The 24,388-nt window shown below is 36.5% G+C and overlaps 2 protein-coding genes across 8 annotated transcripts in view; one reads left to right on the top strand and one right to left on the bottom strand.

Moving 5' to 3' along the window:
* The window catches only part of HERC4 (HECT and RLD domain containing E3 ubiquitin protein ligase 4), a 140,330-nt gene extending 137,885 nt beyond the window's left edge, over window positions 1-2,445 (top strand). For all 5 annotated transcript variants that reach the window (XM_047072846.1, XM_047072847.1, XM_047072849.1 and 2 more), the window contains 2 exons: window positions 488-590; window positions 1,780-2,445. In XM_047072846.1, coding sequence (XP_046928802.1) covers window positions 488-590; window positions 1,780-1,988 — 312 coding nt within the window. In that variant the 3' untranslated portion in view covers window positions 1,989-2,445. The remainder of the gene's footprint in view (window positions 1-487; window positions 591-1,779) is intronic.
* A 3,609-nt stretch (window positions 2,446-6,054) lies between these two features.
* Window positions 6,055-24,388, bottom strand: part of SIRT1 (sirtuin 1) — a 64,597-nt gene continuing 46,263 nt past the window's right edge. The window contains exons 1-6 of one of the 3 annotated variants that reach the window (XM_047072845.1): window positions 19,324-19,442; window positions 18,646-18,793; window positions 17,095-17,174; window positions 15,817-16,003; window positions 13,800-14,363; window positions 6,055-8,159 (exon numbers count right to left, since the gene is read on the bottom strand). In XM_047072845.1, coding sequence (XP_046928801.1) covers window positions 7,831-8,159; window positions 13,800-14,363; window positions 15,817-16,003; window positions 17,095-17,174; window positions 18,646-18,793; window positions 19,324-19,356 — 1,341 coding nt within the window. In that variant the 5' untranslated portion in view covers window positions 19,357-19,442 and the 3' untranslated portion in view covers window positions 6,055-7,830. Of the gene's footprint in view, window positions 8,160-13,769; window positions 14,364-15,816; window positions 16,004-17,094; window positions 17,175-18,645; window positions 18,794-19,323; window positions 19,443-24,388 lie in introns of those variants that run through there. The other 2 variants (XM_047072842.1, XM_047072843.1) reach the window with 2 other exon arrangements.

The raw sequence follows: 24,388 nt of genomic DNA, 5'->3' as shown, positions 1-24,388 counted from the left end.
ACAGGAGGCACAGAGATCATTGGGAGCCATCGTGGAAACTGACTACCACAGAAAATTATTGTCCTTAGTACTTTTCTTTTTTTAAGTAAAGATAGAATGTAAAGTAAGTGATTTCTGTTCATGAATATAGGAAGAGAATTTTATAATTATCACAGATAACTAATTCTTTGTTGAACTTTAATGCATTTACATTTTAGTAATTCTAGTTTATCCTTTAGATATTTACTTTTGAAGATAATACAACCCTGTTGTATTCTTTGAAGTGGTGGGGAGACATTTCTGCTGATTGGAACATTTTCTTGCCTTTCCCTAGAACTAACAGTTCCAAATTGCAAAATGCCCAGGAAATAGTAGGTAATCAGCTGAATTGCATGAGTTTCAAAATCCTGGACAGTGTTAGCTTTTGTGCTAATAAGAAGGCCAGTCTGTTAGATTCAAGACAAAACTAACATCCTTTAATATTAATGAAGGATTATGTTGTTTTTAGAATACAGAATACAAAGGGGAGTATTGGGCAGAACATCCAACGATAAAAATATTTTGGGAAGTATTTCATGAATTGCCGTTGGAAAAGAAAAAACAATTTCTGTGTAAGTATTTCTAACTAGTCCTATGTTTTATAGGAAATAGAATTCACAAACATTTTCATAGATTAACTGATTGACTTTGTTGGATAAAGTTTTTCCTTTTAGTAGTATTGCAGGGTACTGCTTTTAATTTTCAATTAGAGTAAATTTTTGACCTGCATTCTTCATTACATGTCTTTTCTTATTTTGAAAGCTACATTCAGTTTGCCTCCAAAATAGAATTGGTTCTTTCAAATGAAAAAACTATAAATGATTACAGTAAACTGGGGCTGAAATTCCTTTTAGAATTTCTAAAAGGTTTCTGGAGGATAGCTTTTTTTTTCATTCAGTCTTTTTTTTTTTGCTTACGTGTCAAAACTTTGGGAATTCTGTAGAAAATAGAACTTTGCCAGGATGTAGTACTTTTTAATACCTAAGCTCTGTTTGTCTTACATGTGTTAAATTTCTATTCTAATTGAAATTTGTATTGCCTTTGATACTCCTGCTATTGCCAGAAATATTTTGTCAATCTCTTTTTTGAATAGTTGTAATGAGAATCTTGGTAAAATTATTTTGTATATTTTAAGGATGACAGGCTGTTCTCAAGTGATTTGAGTTTCAAGTTTATTTATTTAGAGAGAACACAAGTTGGGGAGGAACAAAGAGGGAGGGAGAGAGAGAGAATCCCAAGCAGGCTCCTCTCTGAGCGTGATGCAGGGCTTGAACTCACAAACCGGGAGATCCTGACCTGAGCCCAAACCGAGAGTAGGACGCTTAACCAACTGAGCCACCCAGGGTGACCCAAGATTACACTCTTTCTTAAAATATTTATTTTTGAGAGCATGCACAAGCGGGGATGGGGCAGAGAGGGGGGGCGGATAGAGGATCCAAAGCAGGCTCTGCACTGACAGCGGAGAACCTGACGTGGGGCTCAAAGTGATGAACCGTGAGATCATGATCTGAGCCAAAGTCAGATGCTTAACTGCACCACCCAGGTGCCCCAAGATTACATTTTTAAAGAAAAAATATTGTATGGATATGTAATATGTAGGTCTCAAAAATCATGCTATCATAAATTCTGGAGATAGGCTTCTACGTTAGAGCAAATGTTAATTAATGTAAAGGTTTGCCATGGTGACTGTACCAAATAACTTAGTACTCTATATTATAGTTTTGATAAAAGTGGTTGACTGAATGATTTTTTTCTTGGTAGTATTTTTGACAGGTAGTGATCGCATTCCTATTCTTGGTATGAAGAGTCTAAAACTAGTCATCCAGTCAACCGGAGGTGGTGAGGAATATCTCCCAGTTTCCCATACCTGTTTTAATCTTCTGGATCTTCCAAAATATACAGAAAAGGAAACTCTACGCTCTAAACTGATTCAAGCAATTGATCATAATGAAGGCTTCAGTTTAATATAACTTTGGAAATAGAACTGATCAGTTTATTGCAAAAGCATTAAACTATTTGTGTTTTTCTTGTGGTGATGAGTTCAACAAGGTGACAAGAGGTACTATTATAATTCTTACTTGCAAAATGTTCAGTGCTATGAGTATTCATGAAAGCCAAAAAAATATTAAAAGGAATATGAACAAACTGTTAATATTAAGCTTATTGTACAGAACCATGGATTTTTTTTGCCATCTTCCAATAAACATACAAGTATTGTGAATACATCAAAGTTTTACTAACATGAATTTTAAGGGTTTGCATATTTCACAAATGATCTGGTGTGTGAGTGCATGGGTATATTGCTTAATTTTTCTTCAATCACTGAGTGAAAAACCTTTACCTTTGGCCTGCAATAGTCATTCAATTATTTTTTCATTTTGTAAATAATGTTAAGTTTTGTAATAAAATAGTTATGTTCTGATACCAGTACAGTTTCTATGGTTGTAATTGAACTGAGCTGACTTTTAAAAGGATTAACAATTATGATTAAATCTTATTCTGATGATCTATAAAAGCAAAAAATTAGCATGATGAAACACAATCTTTGCTTTTTAACTAGAATAAATGTCCTTGTGCAAAACTAAATTACAGATAAGAGTTATCTAACTTGTAGTTCTTTCCTTTTGTGAATCTGGAGATGCTACTGATAAAGGGCAGCTTAATCAGGAAGTTTAATAAGTATTTAGTATTGGAGGAACTTTGTCCTGCAGTTGCCAGGAATAGAACCTGGCTACTTTGAGAACCAACCACCGGCTTATAGCTTGCAGAACTTTTGATGCTACAGGTTGGTATTTAGTCAGAATTTTCAGTGCTTTAGAACTCTCCTTGAATTTTTAGAAGCAGATCTTAACACAGTTTTATGGTGCTGATGCTTAGTTATCTCCTGTGATTAACTGTAACAGTGAGTTGATGCAACAACACATGTGACTTTCTGCTCTAATGCAAATATTTATTTTTTAAATTTATTTTAAAAAATGCCGTGAAAATTGTTTAAGTAATAAAGATTTATTGGTTTAATATTTAACCTTTCAGTGGTTCTCATAACATTCAAAATGTCTCAGGGAAGAGTCTTAAATTTTGGATTGAGTGTTACCATACCCATACAAAATTGTCTATTTCACAGAGGTCTCCAATTTTCTTAGCTGTAACTCCAAAACACAAAACAACTCTGAAAAAAAATTACATATCTCATTTTGCAGCAAAACTTGATTTGAATTGTTGAGGCTATTTATGGTATTAAATGAGACTGTATATTTTACTATGGTGATGTTAATAGGTTTGATTTTAATGTGTTTGATCTTAGGTACTGCCTCAGACCCTGTGGAGTGCTTTAAAAAATTCTTTAACATGCATAATTCCAAAATGCAAATGAGTCCAAGGGTTTTGGAGAAGGGATTGTGGACCTGTACTTTTCAGTTTAACTTAAAAACGTCTACTCTTGAGCCATAGGTGTCTTTTTACAGATGGAAGCCCTTGAACAGCATTCTCATACATGATAAATTAGCTCAAAGTAGCACTCTTCCCTGTGAAAACTCTTCCATTTCCCTGGGCATCCATTTCTTTTTTTTCTTATTTTGAGAGAGAGAGAGAGAGACAGAACGTGAGCCAGGGAGGGGCAGAGCTACAGGGGAACAGAGGATCCAAAGTGGTTTCAGCAGAGATCCTGATGGGGGGCTTGAACTCACAAACCATGAGATAATGACATGAACCAAAGTCAGGTGCTTAACTGAGCTACCCGGCCACCCCCAATGTGCATCCATTTCTTGTGGGTAGTGATTGTTCACATTGAACACACCTAAATGTGTCAGGTGATTTTTTTTCTTCAGTAACCTTTATGCTATGTAGCTGATCTGTGAAATAGTGGCCACTTTGGACTAATACAGATGGATTTCATTGAACAATATTTTAACAAGGACCTGGCTGTCATCTTATCTAGGCACCTGCACAACAGTACAAGGCTTAATTCGGGTAAGTCTGATACTCTTTTCCTTCCTGTGTTGCTGTAGACATACAGTAAATAGCATTAACAGCAAGGAGATTAATGGTAGAAAATTAAAGTACCACTTAAAATTTTTCAAATTGCTATTTGCCTTTAAAAAAATATGAGCTTTGTAAATTAGAAAGTGGGCCAATACTGAGTTCACTAAATTATAAGGACTGTAATTATGGAGTTGACTAAACTTGAAAATATTTGGCCTCCGTACAGATCTATTCGTAAGAGCAATTGTTTGTAGCTCCTGTCTGGATTCAATAGTGATTTTAACCAATCGCCATTGTTCAGACTGACTGAGGTAGTAGAACGGAGACACACAATGCATGAAATAAAACCAGAATGCAGTTTTTGAAATTGGAGACTTCAGTTAAGTCCTGGCACTCTCCTAGGGTCTGCTCGTAAAAACCACTCATTAGGGTTAATTTCTACTAACAGACTTTTGGGCTTTCTTACAGTTGGTTTTTACTGCATTTAGTTTAACAAAAACTCCTCAAAGTGTAACAGAGCAGTCTTCCCCTGAAGAGTGTGTGGCTAGTTGAGCACAAGGGCAGATGTTCCTGTTCTCAGCCACTTCCCAACTGCCCAGCCTCTTGGGCACTTTAGCCATCCATATTCCTTATGGTAGTTTCCTTTACTAAGGAATTCACTCTATTTCATTAGCTCCTTATCCTTGCCAGTGTTTGCTAATTGGTGAACTATCTCTCCAGAGAAATTGAGAATAGTCTGTTTCATAGAAGTCTACCCGCTTCCCTCTGAGGCCAGCCCCCCTGGAATGGAGTGTTACATGCAAAAGGGAACTTCCCTATTTTTCCTTTCTCAAGCCTTGCTATACTGTTGAATTACCTGGGGGTACTTTTTAAAAATAACACTATGCGCACAGGTCTCCTTATGCCAATTAAATGTTCTAAGAGCTGATGCCCAAGTTAGGTTACGTGTGTGTGTGTCTTAAAAGGCCACTTGACCATTTCTCCCTATTTCTGCTAGCATCCTAGCTTAAATATTTAGACTTTGTTCATTTCTGAGGAGAGGAAAGGTTATGGTGTGCATACACACACTCCCCTTCTGGTTACAAGTCTTAAGACTGCTTTCAAATAAAACTTCCCAAATAATGCTTAGTAGGTGGATGATATAAAACACCATTGATTGAAGGCACACCATTATTTCGGATACCATGAAGAACAATGCTAATTAAACCATCATGTGTCAATTAGGGTATTACAACCAGTGAAATATATACCACATTAACCAAGGAGACTATTGAATGCAAGGCTTAAAATTAGCTTGCACTTAGCTTAAGTACTTGAAATGACCACACAACCACCTTTTAAGGTCTGAACTACCTTCCCATTTTGTGCATATGTAGAATCAAGTCGCTGTTTCCATATTTTTATAACATCTGAGGAGGAGATTTTACAGGTAATTTTTCTAGTGCAAACAGGACATATCCAGGGAAGAGTACTATTTTAAAATTCACTTTGAAAGTTTGCTGGTGAGGAAGGCAGGAGACCTGAGAGGAGGAAACTGCCTGTCAAGACTTTACTCATCACATTTTTCTAAGAGGCATGTTCCTGGCTTCTTGACTAGTACTTTGTCCCTCAAGAACTTGAATGGACTAGTCTCCAGTCATTTTTGGTACACACATTCCTATGTTAAGACTTGTGTTACCTGTGCTTCACAGAAAACCTGGCTTTTATAGCACATACACTCTTGAGTTCACTACATTTCCACTATTCTCTACTGTCCCATCCCGAAGTCCTGAGCCTATGTCAAGTCTTTCATCATAGGTCAAGTTCTTCTTAGGCCCTGCCTTGCCTCTCTCCCACCTTTGACCTAACAAAGGCTACTGGGCCTAGAATTGAAATAGTTTTCAAACTTTTGGTGGTGATGCACCAACTGCTACAACCAGCACTACCAGTGTTTGCTTCAGTATCGTTCTGGCTAGACTCTTGTAAGTTGAATGAATAAGAAAGCATCTTAACATGGCCCTCAAAACTATACAAACTCCGTAAGATTTTCAAACTTTATATCTTGAACAATGTAAGTTAACAGGAAAAAGTCAAATGACAATTTTAATAGACTTTAAAACAGTGTACAAGTATAAAACACTGGTTTTGTATTTCAAAAGTTGGAGGAAGATATCCAGTCATTCAACAGTCTACAAAACATATGCCAGTAGATTACATAAAAGACTATGTACAATATAAAAAGAGCTGAAAACAGTCTTCACTGTAAAAATAATTTAAAACAAATTTTTCAATTTAAAATATCATCTATAGCACAAACACACATCATGCAAATGGAAAACTAAATATACTGCATTCTTTAGTGTAGCCAAATAAACTCAGACTGAAACATCTTTTAGGTAGGGAAATGGCCATTCAATAAAATTTCTCTCTCTGGCAGTAATGGTCCTAGCTGGGTATTTTATGCTTAAAGAACAGCTATATTTCAAACCCTTTTTTAAAATTGTAATAAATACTAAAGCAACATAGGAATACTTTATATTTGGGAATAATGTGGGGGGAAGGTCTGGAAAATAAATTGCTCTGTGCAATTTTATAAAGTATGAATTTTTTGAAAGGCTAGAAGCTTCTGCAGCTGAGAAAAGTTTGATCTCTAGTTTTAAGGCAGGCTAAGCTTTTAAAGATGTTACAGGAACTAACTTCATTAACTATTCTGCTATTACAAGTTACATCATGTTCATCTCCATAATACTAGGCTAGCAGTTTGGTGTCTATTACACCAAATCCTCCCAACAGGAGACATGTACTTACTGGCTGAGTTATAATTAACATCTTAGTACTTTGGAACTGTAATCAGGGGCCTGTTGCTCTCCTCATTAGTGGAAAAGAAAAGCAGCAGTCCAAAATATTACACTCTTCCCAGTTGAAGTACCATTATTATAGATTCATAAGGGCTCTGCATATTCACATCTTGGCAGTTTAATACTTGTGGGAAAGAATCAATGCAAGCTCTACCACAGTGATATGTATTTAAACAACAATGGCAAATATTCTTGAAACTAAGGGTACCCAGGCAGGCACTATTGTCTCTAAAGCAATTGAAACATTTCCAAAGCATTTATTTGTTTTTCAGATTAGTTTTAGGAGCCAATATAGACATTACTACATGTCCACAGGAAGTACAAAAGCCATCTTCAACAATACAATATTCCTGAAATTCTTAGCACCAAGTCTTACTTTAAAAAGCAAAGACAACTGAGTGCTCTCCCATATATTGTTGACTTCCTTCTACACACACTGCATGTTATGAGATTTTTAAAAAGTTAGCTGCCACAAGTTTTGGAAAATGCCAGTGTTTAAAAATAGGTAATTGTGCTAATAAAGAATCAAAAGTTTAGCAGAACAGACATTTGAGGAGTTCAGACTATTCAATGTTACAAATAAAAGTGTGAAAATACCATTCTTTGGTCTAGATAAGCTGTTCCCTTTACATTAATTTAACATTCCAATGGCTTTTTGAAAACTTTAAAATGTTGAAACTCACTAGGCAAGAACAAAATTATATATACATAACGGATGTATCATACAAATGAACTTTTAAAAGAAAAGTCTTGACCAACAGGTGATTAAAGATACTTAGTACCCTTCTTTTAAAAAAAGTTAGTGTTGCGTGTACAAGTACAGAAATAAGAAGTTAAAAATTACCCATGAAGAAAAAATCTTATTTTACCAGTCTATAAATATTACACCTTTCTGGTTTCCTTGCTCTGTTGAATTCACAAGTAAACATTCCTTTTGACATGCTAAAGTTCCTAATGCTGGTGGAACAATTCCTGTACCTGGACAACTATTACATTATGATTTGTTTGATGGATAGTTAATGTCTGTTGCTTCCTGTTTCACGGATATAGCTTCATTAACTGCCTCTTGATCACCTCCATCAACTCCAAATCCAGTTCCTCCAGCTCTCTCATTAACATCAGCATCGTCTTCCAAACCGTTGTAAAATTCTTCAATCTCACTTTCATCCTCCAAGTGTTCTTCTAAACTTGGACTCTGGCATGTTCCACTATCACTGTTACTGCCACAAGAACTAGAGGATAACACGTCATCTTCAGAGTCTGAATATACCTCAGCGCCATGGAAAATATAACGATTTGGTGGTAAAAACAGATACTGATTACCTGAAATATAGTAATAGAAGAGAAATGATAAATGATTCTAAGTTTTCTAAGACTAACTTGGTCTGATTGTACGTTCAAGCCCTGCCTTTACCTGAGTATCATTACTAGAGGCTACTACAATAGTGGTCTTTAAAAACAAGCAAAGAGCTCAGTCTTAACTGCAAATCTTAGTTCTGCCACCCACCACTTTTGTGAATTCAGGCAGTTCTGTGCCTATGCCTCAATTTCCTCATCTAGAAAATTAAGCGATTTTCATAACTCTATCAGCTAAGTATGAATAAATTTAGAGGACGATGTTCAATAAAGCTTAATCAACTCCTCTGAACAGATCTCATGATATTAAATATCCAGGCCAGCCTACATTACTCAATTCATGTTCACCGAATATAACTTCTCTAAAGCACGTATGCCTTCAAGGCACTTGCATTATTTTCATTTAACTTTAGATTATGAACCTAAAATTAAACGTTTTAATTCAGTAATAGCTTCACCATCTATTCAAAAGTGTAGTCTGCAGGCAATGGCATCACCTTAGAGTTTATTAGAAGTTCAATTCTCAGGCCCCACCACTCACCTACTGAACCAGTATTTATTTTTACCAGAGTCCTAGACACATTAAAGTATGAGAAACGCTGATCTAGCATTGGACATTAACCTTTCTTCAACTCCCTCCCAAATTTGCATTCACCGTGTAAGCTGTGACCTGTGATGGTAAGGAGAATTCCCTCCCTTTTCCTATTATAGGTCCCAGGATAAGAGCACCTCTTGGTGGGAACCTTAAACATTAATGATGAAATGTTTTCTACCACTAAATTCACAACAAGTAACTTCGAACTTAAGTCTGTTTCTACACATGATAAATGTCATTTATTTAATGCACCACATCCCAGACTAATTCACAAAAACCTGGCTACTAACATAGCTGAAGTGACATGCCATCTGCCAAGTATACGCAGGTTTGTCTTCAAAACAGCTTTCAAACTTTATACCCCATCATAACCCAAGTTCTCACACTTTGAAACAACCTAGTATGTGTATAAGAATTCTGATCTGAGGGGCGCCTGGGTGGCGCAGTCGGTTAAGCGTCCGACTTCAGCCAGGTCACGATCTCGCGGTCCGTGAGTTCGAGCCCCGCGTCAGGCTCTGGGCTGATGGCTCAGAGCCTGGAGCCTGTTTCCGATTCTGTGTCTCCCTCTCTCTCTGCCCCTCCCCCGTTCATGCTCTGTCTCTCTCTGTCCCAAAAATAAATAAACGTTGAAAAAAAAAAAAAAAAAAATTCTGATCTGAACCCACAAAACTGACTTCACAGTCCACTAACATCACAAATTGGCAGTGTGAAAACCAATTATTTCCCTCTGTTTTGGGAGAAAGTATTCGTCAGTTTTCTAAGCCACTAGTATTAATTTCCATGATTGGAGGAGGGAGTACCTTTATTCTAGCTAACAGAAAAGCCCATTTGGCACTTCTTAATATGTCTTCTAAGGGGTCCCGAGGTTGTGCATAGTTTTGGCCCATGCTTCTAAAAATGTTTCATTCTGCTCTATCCCCCATGATGAACAGAATAATCTATTATTTCTGAACCCAAGAATCCTATACCTGTTTTTCTTATTCTTGGGAACCATCAAGACAGACTCAGGTTGCTTCATACATGCTCCTCCTTTCTCCTTTTCAATCTGACCTCACCAACAGAAATCATGGTAAACAAAAATAAATTCACTCTAGTGTGGTATGGGAGCCCAACTCTTGGTTTTGGCTCAGGTCATGATCTCATGAGTTCCAGCCCTGCATAGGGCTCTGCACTGATAGCACGGAGGCTGCTTGGGATTCTCTCCCTCCCTCTCCCTCTGCCCCTCCTCCGCTTGCTGTCTCAAAATAAAATAAATTAAAAAAAAAAAAAAGACTAGCATGGTCATTTGTTTTTTAACAGCTGCAATTTAACAGCTGCACTCTACACCAGTTATCTTTTTTAATCTTCACAATGTTAACGTGTATGCTATTTTATTCCTATTTTACAAATGAAGAAAAACAGATTAAATAACTTTGCCCACAGTGAATCTGAGACAACTGGGTCTGATTCCAAAGCCTGTACCTTTTAAGGCCTAAATTGGTAGGGAAAAGGCTAGAGACTGCTCCAGGTTTAATTTTTGTTTCCTGGGGCAGAGAGTTTTCTGTTTGACCCATCTATCAAAAAGATACTCAAAGAAGGGGTGCCTGGGTGGCTCAGTACATTAAGTGTCCAACTCTTGATTCTGGCTCAGGTCAGATCTGATGGGTTCATGAGATCGAGCCCCGTGTAGAACTCTGAGCTGACAGTGTGGAGCTGCTTGGGAGTCTCTCTCCTCCTCCCAGTCTCGTGCATGCTCTCAAAAAAAAAAAAAAACAAAACAAAAAACTCAAAATCTCCAGTGCAAAACTCTTCCAGTACATAAGCAGACTTTGTATATGATACCAGTATTTACCTGACTAAACAGAACAGCAATTTTTCTACTTCTGATTCTTGCCACATTTGTAAATACAAGCATTCTTGTATGCTTTTTCTAATTTCTCTTGGCATATGTCCTTTACTTTTAACTCTCCGCATACCATTCAAGACCAAAGTCAGAAATTAGGTTTTTTTCAAAGCCTTCTATAACCTAATCCCTTCCAAGTAGCATCTATGTTTCTTAATATCACCTACTTTTGTTTAATCAGCTATTTTTATAATTATACACAAACATCAATAGATTGATCACTGTATATTCAGAACTTACTACAGTGTGCCTGGTGTGGAAAAGGCACAAAGGCTTACTATTCAACTGAACTAAAATTCACTTATGGTAAATGATTATAACTCACAATACATTGGCCTAAAATGTCAGTTTACCCCATGGGACTTAATGTTTTAAGTTGTACAAGATTGTTACATCTAAGTTAGTGTGTGTGTGTGTGTGTGTGTGTGTGTGTGTGTATTTTTACATTTATTAAATTAGGATCTTTCACCCTACTACTTGGTAAAGAGTTCCCATGAGTCAAAACAGGGTATTTCTATACACTATTTGCTAACAATGAAGTAACAGAAAGGGAAATTAAGTAATCCCATTTACAACTGCGTCAAAGACTAAATGACTAAGATATAAGTTCAACCAAGGAGGTGAAAGACCTGTACTCTGAAAACTGGAAGACACTGATGAAAAGAAACTGAAGACAAATTTAAAGACCTACGTTAATGGACTGGAATTAATATTGTTAAAATGTCCATATTATCAATAAGAATCTACAGATTCAATACAATCCCTATCAAAATACCAATAGCACTTTTCACAGAACTGCAACAAATAATCGTAAAATGTGTGTGGAACCACAAAGACCCTGAATAGCCAAAGCAATCTCAAGAAAGAACAAAAACTGGAAGGGGGATCATGCTCCCTGATTTCAAAGTATACTACAGAGCTATAGTAATCAGAAGAGTATGGTATTACCACAAAAATAAGACACACAAATCTATGAATAGAATAGAGAGCCCAGAAATCAACTCAAGACTTAAATGGCCAATTATTGTATGACAAAGAAGGCAAGAATATGCAATGGGGAAAAAGTTTAGCCAATCAATGGTGTTAAGAAAACGAGACAGCTACATGCAAAAGAATGAAACTCCACCACTTTCTCATACCACATACAAAAATAAACACAACTGACTAAAGATCTAAAAATGAAATGGGACTACATCAAACTAAAAAAATTAATTTGCACAGTAAACAAAAAGGCAACCTGAGTGGGAGAAGATCCTTGCAAATGATGTATCCAATAAGGGGTTAATATCCAGATTATATAAAGAACATACAGCTCAACAGCAAACACACCCAACCCAATTAAAAAATGGGCAGAGGCCACGAATAGGGGCACCTGGCTGGTTCAGTCAGCAGAGCATGCAACTCTTGATCTCAGGGTTGTGAGTTTCAGCCCCACACTGGGTGTAGAGATTAGTTAAAAAATAAAATCTTGGGGCGCCTGGGTGGCGCAGTCGGTTAAGCGTCCGACTTCAGCCAGGTCACGATCTCGCGGTTCGCGAATTCGAGCCCCGCGTCGGGCTCTGGGCTGATGGCTCGGAGCCTGGAGCCCGTTTCCGATTCTGTGTCTCCCTCTCTCTCTGCCCCTCCCCCGTTCATGCTCTGTCTCTCTCTGTCCCAAAAATGAATAAACGTTGAAAAAAAAATTAAAAAAAAAAAAAAATAAATAAATAAAATCTTAAAAATATGGGTATAGGCCCCAAATAGACATTTTCCAAAAGACGATATACAGATGGCCAACAGACACATGGAAGACGCTAAACATCACTAACCAGAGAACTGCAAACTGAAACTTCACTGAGATCACTTAACACCTGTCAGAATGGCTAATTATCAAAAAGACAAGATAAGTGTTGCCACAAATTTGGAGAAAAGAGTACCCTCATGAAGTGCTGGTAGGAATGTAAACTGGTGCAGCCACTATGGAAAACAGTATGGAGGTTTCTCAAAAAGTGAGAAATAGAAAAATCAGAAATAAAAATAAATCTGGCAATTCTACTTCTGGGTATCTTCCTTAAGAAAGCAAAAACACCTATTTGAAAAGGTATGTGTACCCCTGTGTTCACTGCAGTATTTATTTACAATAAGATATGGAAGCAACCTAAATGTCCATCTATACATGAAAGGATAACGTTCTGTATATGTACAAAGGAGTATTACTCCGCCACAAAAAAGAATAAAATCTTGCCATTTGCAACACAGATGGACCTAGTGGGTATTATGCAAAGTAAGAGAAAAACAAATACCATATGGTTTCACTTATATATGGAATCTGAAAAACAAAACAAAACAGACTCATAAAAACAACTGGTGATTGCCAGAAGGGAAGGGAGGGTGGGGTGTTGTAATAACTTTGTATGGTGACAGACAGGACTACACTTCTCATGGTAAGCATTTCATAAGGTATATAGTCACTATGTGGTACACCTGAAACTAATACTGTGCCAACTATATTTCAATGAAAACAAAAAACAGGGTAGATGCTATTCCTAATATTCTGTGGAGAAGGATCAGAGATGTTTCCCGTTCTGAGACAACACAGCCTACTGGTTAAGAGGACATGCTCTGAGGATAGACCTGGAATCCAATTTGGCTCTTCCATATCCTAATTATCAATCTCACACAGGGTACTTAACCTCTATGGGCTTCACAGTTTCCCCACCAGCAGGAGACAAGTAGTAATAGTCCCTACCTCATGAGATTAAAATCAGATAATGTATGTAAATAAAGCAGCTACCCTACAGTAACCACCCAAATCTGTCATCATTTCTACCAGCTAAAGCTCACCAGACAATGGCAGAGCACAATATATTTCTCAATTTTCTTACCAATTCAATGCTTACCTTCTCATTTCCTGGAGAAAAATGACGTACAGAGAACACTTTAAACACACTATTTCTTCCCTTAGTGTATGTAAGATACTACTGTTTATCCTTTCTCTCGCTTAAATTCTCAACCTTACATTTTCTCTAAACACAATCATCTGTTACATAAAGCTATACACTATCACCTAACCTGCCAAAATTGCTTATTTCTTGCAAATATTTTGTTAAAATAATTATACCTTCAAAATGGTTCAACAGTGCTTCCTTACCATCAAGCCGTTTGCTAATCTGCTCCTTTGCAAGTCGAGCTGGCCAGCACTTCCTCACTGTTTCAGCAATTGAAGTTCTTTCATTTTTTTCCCCAGTATTAGAGTCAACATTCTTCGAATCCGGACTTCCCAGCTGTTCAGTAACACTTTCAATGTTCCTAGTAGAATTCTGTCCTTCCTGTGATTTTTCTTCCATATGATCTCTTGGTTCAGACACCTCAGGATCATTAACATTGCTCTTAGTTGCTTGGTCTAAAAGTGTAACAATCACTGAAGAATCTGGTGGTGAAGTTCTTTCTGGTGAACTTGAGTCTTCTGAAATATTAAGAGGTGTGGGTGGCAACTCTGACAAATGAGCCAACTCTTTTTGTGTTCGTGGAGGTTTTTCAGTAATTTCTGAAAGCTTTACAGGGTTGCAGCAAAGTTTGGCATATTCACCACCTAACCTATGACATAATTCATTAATTATGACATCACAGTCTCCAAGAAGCTCTACATCAAAATGCAGATGAGGCAAAGGTTCTCTATTTATTAGTATCTGAGGCACTTCATGGGGTATGGAACCTAAAAATAAGTGAAAAATGCATTAGAAAAAGGGAAGGGCACTAAGTTACTACAGCCACAACAAATGTGCAATGCAAAAATCTAACATGCTCCCAATACCAAAAAAGAAACCACCACCACTACTAAACCAACCCATCACATTCATTAAGATGTCAAATAAACAGATGAGCATTTAAGCATCTTTTTAAAATTTCAGGTCCTGTTTCCCATCACCTGATTACCTCTGAGCAATCTTTTCAGAGTTTTCTACTTTGTACCTCAATTTCCTTGTCTATATATAATGGGGATAATAATACTTTTTCACAAGGTTGTAGTGAGAATATAAGTCAAATGCATAGAAGAGTTTTTGGCACATAGTGATAGTTATTCTACTGAAATAGCTCCTGATATAGTGTGAAAATTCAATTTTCCACCATTATATACCTGTGTCTTACATTTTTAAAAAATTACCTTTGCCTATCACCAACACACTATTATACTGCCCCACAGAAAGCTTTTAAGAATTTCTCTGCCTTATCTTTAAAGAGAAAAAAATAACTCAAAAATAAAGGAACTTATTCATTAAATTTCATGTTTTCATTACAAATTATCCTATATTCTGCTTTCAAAGACTTTAACAGCTATTTGAGTTAAAGCCACCACATTTAAGTAGGAAAAAGATGCAGAACTGTAGAGCTGAACTCTTGTTTCTTCCAACTGTTTGCTCTGGGTGCCTATGTGACTGCTGAAGTAGGGTCTAATTTAATTATCTGGTTAAAGAGTTTGATATTCTCTTCTCCCTCGCCTTTTAGGGCACACCTGATGCTACTGAATTAGTCCCTCTATCTTCCTCTCCCTTTTGCTTCCTCGCTAGAGGGAGAAAAGAGATAGTATGAGAGCACATGTTAAATACTCCTGAGGGTAAAAGGGACTTAAATTATATTTGAGCATTTTCATACACACAAACACCCTTATGGGCAAAGCTGATCCACACAGGATGGTAATCACTAGGCATGACTCTTATTCTTATAAAAACAGACCAATCATAATAAATTCTCTAATGTGAGTATTTTACACTTGTATCTACCTATATATACATTTGAACTTACTGTACCTGAAATCAACTAAATTTGAAAGATCGACAACTATAATCAAATTAAGACTAAAAACACACAGATTAAGATCACACGTTTCCTGAACATATGTAAATCAGCTGAAGCTAACTCTTGTCATATTAAGAACACATTCCGCTGAAAAGTTGAACTGTTTCCCTTGTTGGAATTTGACATTACTTCTGTTTTGACAACTCTTCCACCCAACCCCTGCACCAAAGTATCATATTAACCAATCTTTGTGAACAAAAATGTCACCTAAAAAATAAAACTGGAGTAAGATCATTGGGATCCAATGTACAGACCCCACAAACCATGGCAATATATATAGAAGTATTCTCTAAAAATCATCACCAACTTACTTGGAATTAGTGCTACTGGTCTTACTTTCAGGGAAGACCCAATAACAATAAGGAGATCAACTTCATCTTTGTCATACTTCATGGCTCTATGAAACTGCTCTGGTAAATTTTCACCAAAAAAGACAATCTCTGGCTTCATGATAGCAAGTGGTTCATCAGCTGGGCACCTAGGACAACGAGGAACCACCTACATGTTCCAAATTTTGGTTAAGATGGGGAGGAAAAAAGAAAGCTGAAGTTAGAAATAGTCAACATTTACACACTAAGAATGCATTTCAAAATGATCAAAGAAGTTGAATCACTATGTTGTACACCTGAAACTAACAGAACACTACATGTTAACTATACCAGAGTTAAAATTAAAAGCAAATTTAATTAAAAAAAAAAAAAAGAATTCCCACATAAAAAAAAAAAAATTCAAACTGAAGTATAGAAACCTGTGGAAAGAGCTACATGCTAGAAGTCCTGAGGGAAAAAAAATAATCAAATAAAACAGAAAAGCCGTGGATAAATAGTAGGGAAAACTGGATACAACCTCAATGGCAATGTCAACTGTCAATTACTTTATTAACATACAGTGGAATAAGATGGTGTTATTATTGGTGTATGTAGGTATTATAGTATCCATGTGAACCTACATTTGATACTTAAGAGTCCACTGCAGATTAAGAGAAACCAGCATCTGTATATATGTACACACACACACACACACACACACACACAACTTAATCCTTTAAAAAATGTAAGAAATGATTCCATTACAACATGATACCCTCACTATGTATGATTATATATGCAGCTAAGTACACAGAATTTATATCTGGATGGTTTTTATTCTCTGCCATTATTTTCTTGCATTTTTTTTGGCAGTGATCATACATGAAACATCTTTTACAATAAATTTTTTAATGTTTTAAAGAATTACCAAGAATTTAAAATTCAAAATCCAACAGGCACTTTTAAAAAGGAAGAGTAAGGAGAGATTCTAATAGAGCAAGACTCCACTTACGATTTGCATTTTTATTTTAACTTAGATATTTTATTTTAACTTAGATATTAAGGAACCGATTTCATCATTTTAGAGACATTATAGAGCAATGTTTCCAACTTAAGGGATTAAAAGTTTCTTGTATATCTCCACATCAGAATTCCCAGTGGTTAACACTCTCTTTCTGGATCTTTCTGTCCCAGATACTTTCAGCAAAAAAAGAATTTGGAGGCAAAAGAAGAAACAGATCAAAAACAAGCACAATTCCTCAAGTATAGGTGATGAATTACCTGATTAAAAATATCTCCTCGTACAGCTTCACAGTCTACTTTGTATTTACAAATCAAGCAAGAGGCTGTTGCAAAGGAACCTAAAACAACCAATACACACATGCTTTATTAAAGGAATATTTCCATTTCTTAAAACATACCACAAAGGTATAAAAGAGAATTAAGACTCCACAGGGGAATCTCAGGGATAATTCAAATACTTATATATTAAATACAGACAGAATCCAATCCTCAATTATCGAGATGTTGATATAGTGACACTTCCTAAAGCTATTCTTTTTTGTTGTTTTAAGTGAATTCTAGGGGCGCCTGGGTGGCGCAGTCGGTTAAGCGTCCGACTTCAGCCAGGTCACGATCTCGCGGTCCGTGAGTTCGAGCCCCGCGTCGGGCTCTGGGCTGATGGCTCAGAGCCTGGAGCCTGTTTCCCATTCTGTGTCTCCCTCTCTCTCTGGCCCTCCCCCGTTCATGCTCTGTCTCTCTCTGTCCCAAAAATAAATAAACGTTGAAAAAAAAAATAGTAGTGTGATGTTTTTAAGTGAATTCTAGCCACAACATGAGGCTCAAACTCAGAACGCCAAGATCAAGAGTTACACATTCTACTGAGCCAGGCAGGCACCCCAAAGTTGTTCTTTTTAATAAACCAACTCCCCCAGAACTAAAACTCTGCAGAATTGAAAGATGACAATTATGTGACCTTAGCCGAATAGCTGTACATTAAAAACAGTTCAGGGGCACCTGGGTGGCTCAGTAAGTTTAGGCGTCTGACTTTTTTTTTTTTTAATGTTTTATTTATTTTTGAGACAGAGAGAGGCAGAGCATGAGCAGGGGAGGGGCAGAGAGAGAGTGAGACACAGAATCTGAAGCAGACTCCAGGATCCGAGCTGTCAGCACTGAGCCAGATGCAGGGCTCAAACTCACAAACTGCAAGATCATGACCTGAGAGGAAATCAAGAGTCGGACTGACGGAGTCACCCAGGCACCCCATGTCTGACTCTTGGATTTCGGCTCAGGTCATGATTTGATTCATGGGACTGCGCCCCAGGTTGGGCTCTGCCCCGGCAGTGCAGGGCCTGCTTGGGATTTTCTCTCTCCCTCTCTCTCAGAATAAACACATTAAAAAAAACAAAAAGTTTAGATTTGTAAGAAAATGGTCTGTTCCTACTTGTTTTAAAAGTCTTCTAAATTTCAAAATTTTATACAGCTTAACTACCCTGTTCCTATAGTTTCATACCCTAAAGATGTCATATTTTCCTTACATAGCTAGTATTACTTTTGTAACCAAAAAAGGTTATTTAGAAGAATTTAATGGAATACAATGGCTACTCCTTTTGAAACACAATAGAACACTGATCTGATGTTTTGTACAATTAAGTATCAAGGCCAATACTTCTGGTTTCATTTTTTTGCATTCTACTTTTTAAAATTTATCTACTATTGATCAGTTAACATGACTAAATAAATCTCCATTCCTGGATGGTAGCCTACTTTCTAATCCTATTTTTTCCTATAAGACTAACTAAATAACAGAAAGCAATTCTGAAGTTTACGAACCATGACACTGAATTATCCTTTGGATTCCTGCAACCTGTTCCAGTGTATCTATGTTCTGAGTATAGTTCCGAAGCAGTTTTCCTTCCTTATCTGACAAGGCTATGAATTTGTGACAGAGAGATGGTTGGAACTGTCCAGGATATATTTCCTACATAATACAAAAGGTAGAAAAAAATATTACATTAAAGAAATAAGTATAACACACATGTCACATTTAGGTTTAACCAAAAACTACCATGATAGCCCCCATGTATAAATAAATTAAAAAACAGTACATGAGCATCTCAAAGCATCTAGATGGTTGCTACACACACCTATAAAAGGATTGCTGTTGTAATATGTATAAAACTCAGCAATTAGTGAACTTGGCCCCTTGAAGGAAAAAGTCAACCATAAGCATCTCTAATAAATGTTAATAGATATTTTAATAAAAGAAGAAATATACACCTGAGAATATATCTAAATTTTGTTGGCTGCAAATTCAGGTTTGTTTTTTGTTGTTTCCTCTTTTTAAGGAAAAAGAAAAGTTTAAGTTGAAATTAAAGTTATCAAAGGTATGGTGACTTCTTTTAAAAACTAAAAAAGGCACTGTCAACACAATATTAAAAGTTGTTTATTCATCATTCATTATAAATATCAACCTGTTGGAAGTTTAAAGCTAAAGTTTTAATTCCTTACCAAAATTGTTTTCCTTCCACTGCACAGGCACATACTGGTATAGTATAGAGTTGCTCATGAATGCTGAGTTGCTGGATTTTGTGTGTGTGTTTTTCCCCCCAAATAATGCTTCAATGCTGTTTCTTCTTTAAAAACAAAGAATTCAGATATACACATGGCAAAAAGATCAGAGAAAAAGTATCAATTTTGGTCCTCTCAACTTTTGACAGTGTTTTTATTAAATTTCATTTAGTAAGTGACTATGGCAAAGGAAGTTTCTTCTCTACTTTTTTCTTTAAAGTAGTAATGCTACCTACTTCCTTACCATTCATTACAGCCTCTAACGTATTACAATGCTAGCAAAAAATCAGACACAACCGTATGTCCGTCAATAGAGGACCGGTTGTAGAAATATAGTACATCCATAATAGTGGAGTATGCAGCCAATAAAATGAATGTGAGAGGTCTAGATGTACTGACCTGGAAAATGGTCCTATGACATGTGAAAAAAAGCAAGTTAGTCACCAGTGTGTATAGTTTTGTTTTTGTTGTTTTGTTATTAAGCAAAAACGGTATTTATATGCACATGTATATGCTCATATAAACATCAAGAAAAATACAAACAAGCTATAAATAGAGGTGGGGAAACTTTCAACTTCTGACATTATACAAAAAAGTTTAAGAACTTTTTAAATGTTAATCTACTTAACATTTCAAATAAAACATCTACAGGGATACCTGTTACATAAAAATAATAAGCAAATCTCATTATAAAAACTACCATGTACATGTCCATAAGCAACTGAAAATACTATACAAAATCCAAAAACTTTGCCTCGCATTCAAAATTTTCTCATGAATTTCACGGACAATTTTGCAATGTAAGAAACAGACAATGCATATAGAAAGAAGTACCAAGTGAAGGGCTTATTAAAGCCATGTTTCATAGAAAATCGAAAGCTACATTATGCTTTGAACCACTGGACTGTGCTGTGCTATACTAACCACTGTTTTCTCCCCATGATGCCTTGTTTTAGTACATTTAAAGGATTAAACATCAAAGTGGCTTACTAAGTTCTCTCTGGAAATGGCTGTTAAAAGTATTTGTACAAAAAAAAAGTTTTTACAACAAATACTACAATATGCTAGGCTACAAACAAAATAGGCTCTAAAACAATGACAATGAGAACAGTATGCCAAACTCATGATATAAACAAATGACTACCTCCAGCACATGCTGGGGAACAAGAGTACTAAGACTCGACCTTCCTGGATTGACCTTTCCTGTGCCTTATCATCCCCTATTCCCTCTATTTTTTAAAGTAGGCTCCACACTATTTATTATAATGCTGCAGACCAGGCTGAAGACTCGGTTTTTACATTTTAATGGGTTGGAAAGGTAACCAAAAATGACAGCATTCCTGTATCATCCACAAAGAAAATCACATTTACTACTCAGCCATATAATAGGTTTGTGGACTCTACTGTAGACATATACATCCCCATTTTGCAGATGAAAAACCTAAAGCACAGAAATAACTTGCCAAATGTCACAAGAGGCAGTACATAGCAGAGCTATCATTCAAACCCAATTTTGACACCTAAGTGTGGCTCTTAACCAATAATGCATACTGCCTTTTTAATTTTCAATCTCTTGACATCACGTTTCCTACTTCTTTTAAGCTAATATGCACCACTGCTATTAGGTATTCCAAGCTAGTCTAGTAAGAATAGTAAATACAATTTGGGGTGCCTGGTTGGCTCAGTCAGGTGTCCAACTCTTGATTTCTGCTCAGGTCATGATCTAACAGTTCATTAGTTTGAGCCCTACGTTGGGCTCTGAGCTGACAGTGCCAAGCTTACTTGGGATTCTGTCTCTCCCTCTCTCTCTGCCCCTCCCCTGCGTGTGTGCACTCCCTCTCTGTCTCAAAAATAAACCTAGAAAATATATATACTTCAGGGGCGCCTGGGCAGCTCAGTCAGTTGACCATCTGACTTCGGTTCAGGTCATGGTCTCACAATTCGTGAATTTGAGCCCCACATTGCGCTCGCTGCTGTCAGCACAGAGCCAGCTTCAGACCCTCTGTCTCCCTCTCTGCCCCTCCCCCACTCTCTCAAAAATAAATAAAACATTAAAAAAAACACACTTCATTTTGCACAACTTTGGGATTACAGCAAGCTGGAATTCCAATCATCTTCTAACTTAAAAACACTCTTCAAGAATCCATGATCTCTCCACAAACCAGTGCAGAAAAGCAGCCCAATCGGAAAAAACAGCTAAGAACAAACAGGCAATTCAAAGATATACACGTGGTCAGTAGTGAAAAGCACTCATCCAGGGGCGCCCCTGGGTGGCGCAGTCGGTTAAGCGTCCGACTTCAGCCAGGTCACGATCTCGCGGTCCGTGAGTTCGAGCCCCGCGTCGGGCTCTGGGCTGATGGCTCAGAGTCTGGAGCCTGTTTCTGATGCTGTGTCTCCCTCTCTCTCTGCCCCTCCCCCGTTCATGCTCTGTATCTCTCTGTCCCAAAAATAAATAAACGTTGAAAAAAAAATTTAAAAAAAAAAATAAAATGCCTTAAAAACAACTCTAGATAACGACTAATAGAACTAATTAAATATATTGTGGTACAACCATTAATACTATGCAGCCTTTTCTTAAACATGAGGTATATCTGTTAAGTGCCTTTATGAAACTATTTCCAATATTAAGTAGTACAAACAAAAGCAAGGTAGAGAAAAGGGTGCATGACTCTGTTGGTAATTATTTTTAAAATGTTGGAAAATTACAATAATGCCCTTCTCCTATATATAAAAACAAGTTTACTCATTCTTTTTCCTAGAAAGATACCCAAGAATACATCTTATGATGGTAGTAACCTTTGAAGAACGAGAGGTAGAGAGGACTGAAGGGGGAAGCCAACTAAAATATGTGTTTTACTGTTAGAAGCAATTTTTAAACCCTAAATACAACAAACCCACACCCCCACACACACTTTTTGAAAAGTATTTTAATGCTAATGAAGTATCGTGGAGGATTTTTGGGTGGGTAGGGAGCAGGGGCATGCTTAAATCAGCCTTTTTACTTTTTATTTAAAAAAAATTTTTTTTTTACATTTATTTATTTTTGAGAGACAGAGCATAAGTGGGGGAGGGGCAGAGAGAGAATGAGACACAGAATCTGAAGCAGGCTCTAGGCTCTGAGCTGTCAGCACAGGGCCTGATGCAGGGCTTGAACTCATAAAATGTGAGATCACGACCTGAGCCAAAGTCGGATGTTTAACCGACTGAGCCACCCAAGTGCCCCCTAAATCAGCCTTCTAATAGGAGTGTATCTTATTCCACCTTTCCAGGTAGCAGTGAGACAAAACATATCAAGACCCTTAGCAATTTCACGTTCGGGAATTTATCCTTAAGAACATTGGAAACATACCAAAAAGGGCAATCAGAGCAACATTATTTACAACAAAAGTAAGCAGGAAGGATTCAAAATGTACTCTTGTGGAATTATAGTACATCACTTGATGAGCGTTATGACCATTATATCAGTTTAATAGATAAAAAGTTTATTAAATAGAAAATAAAGATAAAATAACCCATTTTTATAATAAAAATATAATATATATTTCAGCTATAAAACTATATTTACATTTATATATAGGCAACCCACATACACATAGGTATTAAAATTGTCTTCAGATAAATGGGGCTGTGGCTTTTTTTTGGGGGGGTTGCATTATTTTTAGATAATGAGCTAGTTTTAAGATTCCTTAACTTTATAACTACAGAATCTCTTATGTTTGCACATTATCAATAAAGTGATAATTTATTGAATAAATATAAAGACACAGGTTTGGAATTAAGTTCATAAAAATTCAGTTCATATTTCTCTACTTTTTCTTGATTTTTAATTGCTTTAGGGTAAAGAATGTTCACTGAATTCAATATAGGATAGCATCTATACTCTCTGAACACAGTCCTTTTTAACAACAAAGTTATTTACATATCCTCAGTTTCACCTTAAATCTTAATATAACCATTCATTTTGACCATACCAGTGAATTATTTTAGACTCCTGAGAATCTTGACAACTCATTATCATTCCAAACCCTTACTATGCAGGAGGGTAATGGTTCAGAACATAGCTATACAGCTTTAACGTTGGGCTTAATTATTCCTATATACAAGAATTCAAAGAGATAACCACAGGTAGACAGACAGACACACTGTAATACAGCTGTGCTCAAACACAGAGCAATTATATACAGGGGGTATCTGGCAATGTCTGGAGGCATTTGATTGTCAAGACTGGGAGTGAGAGTGTTATTAATAGCACTTAGTGGGAGGAGGCCAGGAATGATGCTCCATATCCTACAATACATAGGAAAGCTGACAGCAAAGAATTACCCACCCCAAAATGTCAATAGGTTGAGAAACTGCTCTAGTGGGCCAGTAACCTCTTTAACACACTTCTCTTTTACTTGGAATTTCTTGTCTAAAAGAAATCTATGTTTCTTCTCAATAATTATATACAACCAATGCCTCCATACATGTGTAGAAATTCTTTCCTTCCAAAATGTCTAAATTTCACCAGTAATATTTCCTCTCTTCATGGCTTCATATTAAATTCACTTTCTCATAACTGACAAAAATCATAAGCTGATTTTATGAACTTTCTGCCAAGTTAGAAAAAATGGTAAACAATTTTATGTTAAGAGTATTTATGTAGTATTTTGAGAATCTAGTAAAATACTGTGTAATATTTACATACACTCCCCACCCACATTTTTATGTCTTTCATTCTTTGTCCCTACTTATTTCCCCTTAAGCTTTTTCCTATTCATTTTTTAGACCCAAATTAACTCAGTCTTTTACCATTACATCAATTAAGTGCTTTTTTCCCACTGTATTAACTAATACACACAAATTCTCAAAACTTTTATAGAAGTGAAAAATGCTGCCTCTCCACACCTTTCTCCCAGGTGGCACAAAAGATGTACACAGTGATTATAAAACATTATAACACATTAACAGTGTGCCATTTTTACTGTAACTCACTTATTTTCTCTTATGCATGGTCTAGATTTCT

Source organism: Lynx rufus, unplaced genomic scaffold, assembly GCF_022079265.1.
Source record: "Lynx rufus isolate CCGP_SWC_20201006 ecotype Redwood Valley unplaced genomic scaffold, mLynRuf1.p SCAF_11, whole genome shotgun sequence".
Lineage (NCBI taxonomy): Eukaryota > Metazoa > Chordata > Mammalia > Carnivora > Felidae > Lynx > Lynx rufus.
The sequence above is the reverse complement of the archived record's forward strand: the minus strand, read 5'-3'. Positions and strand labels throughout refer to the sequence as shown.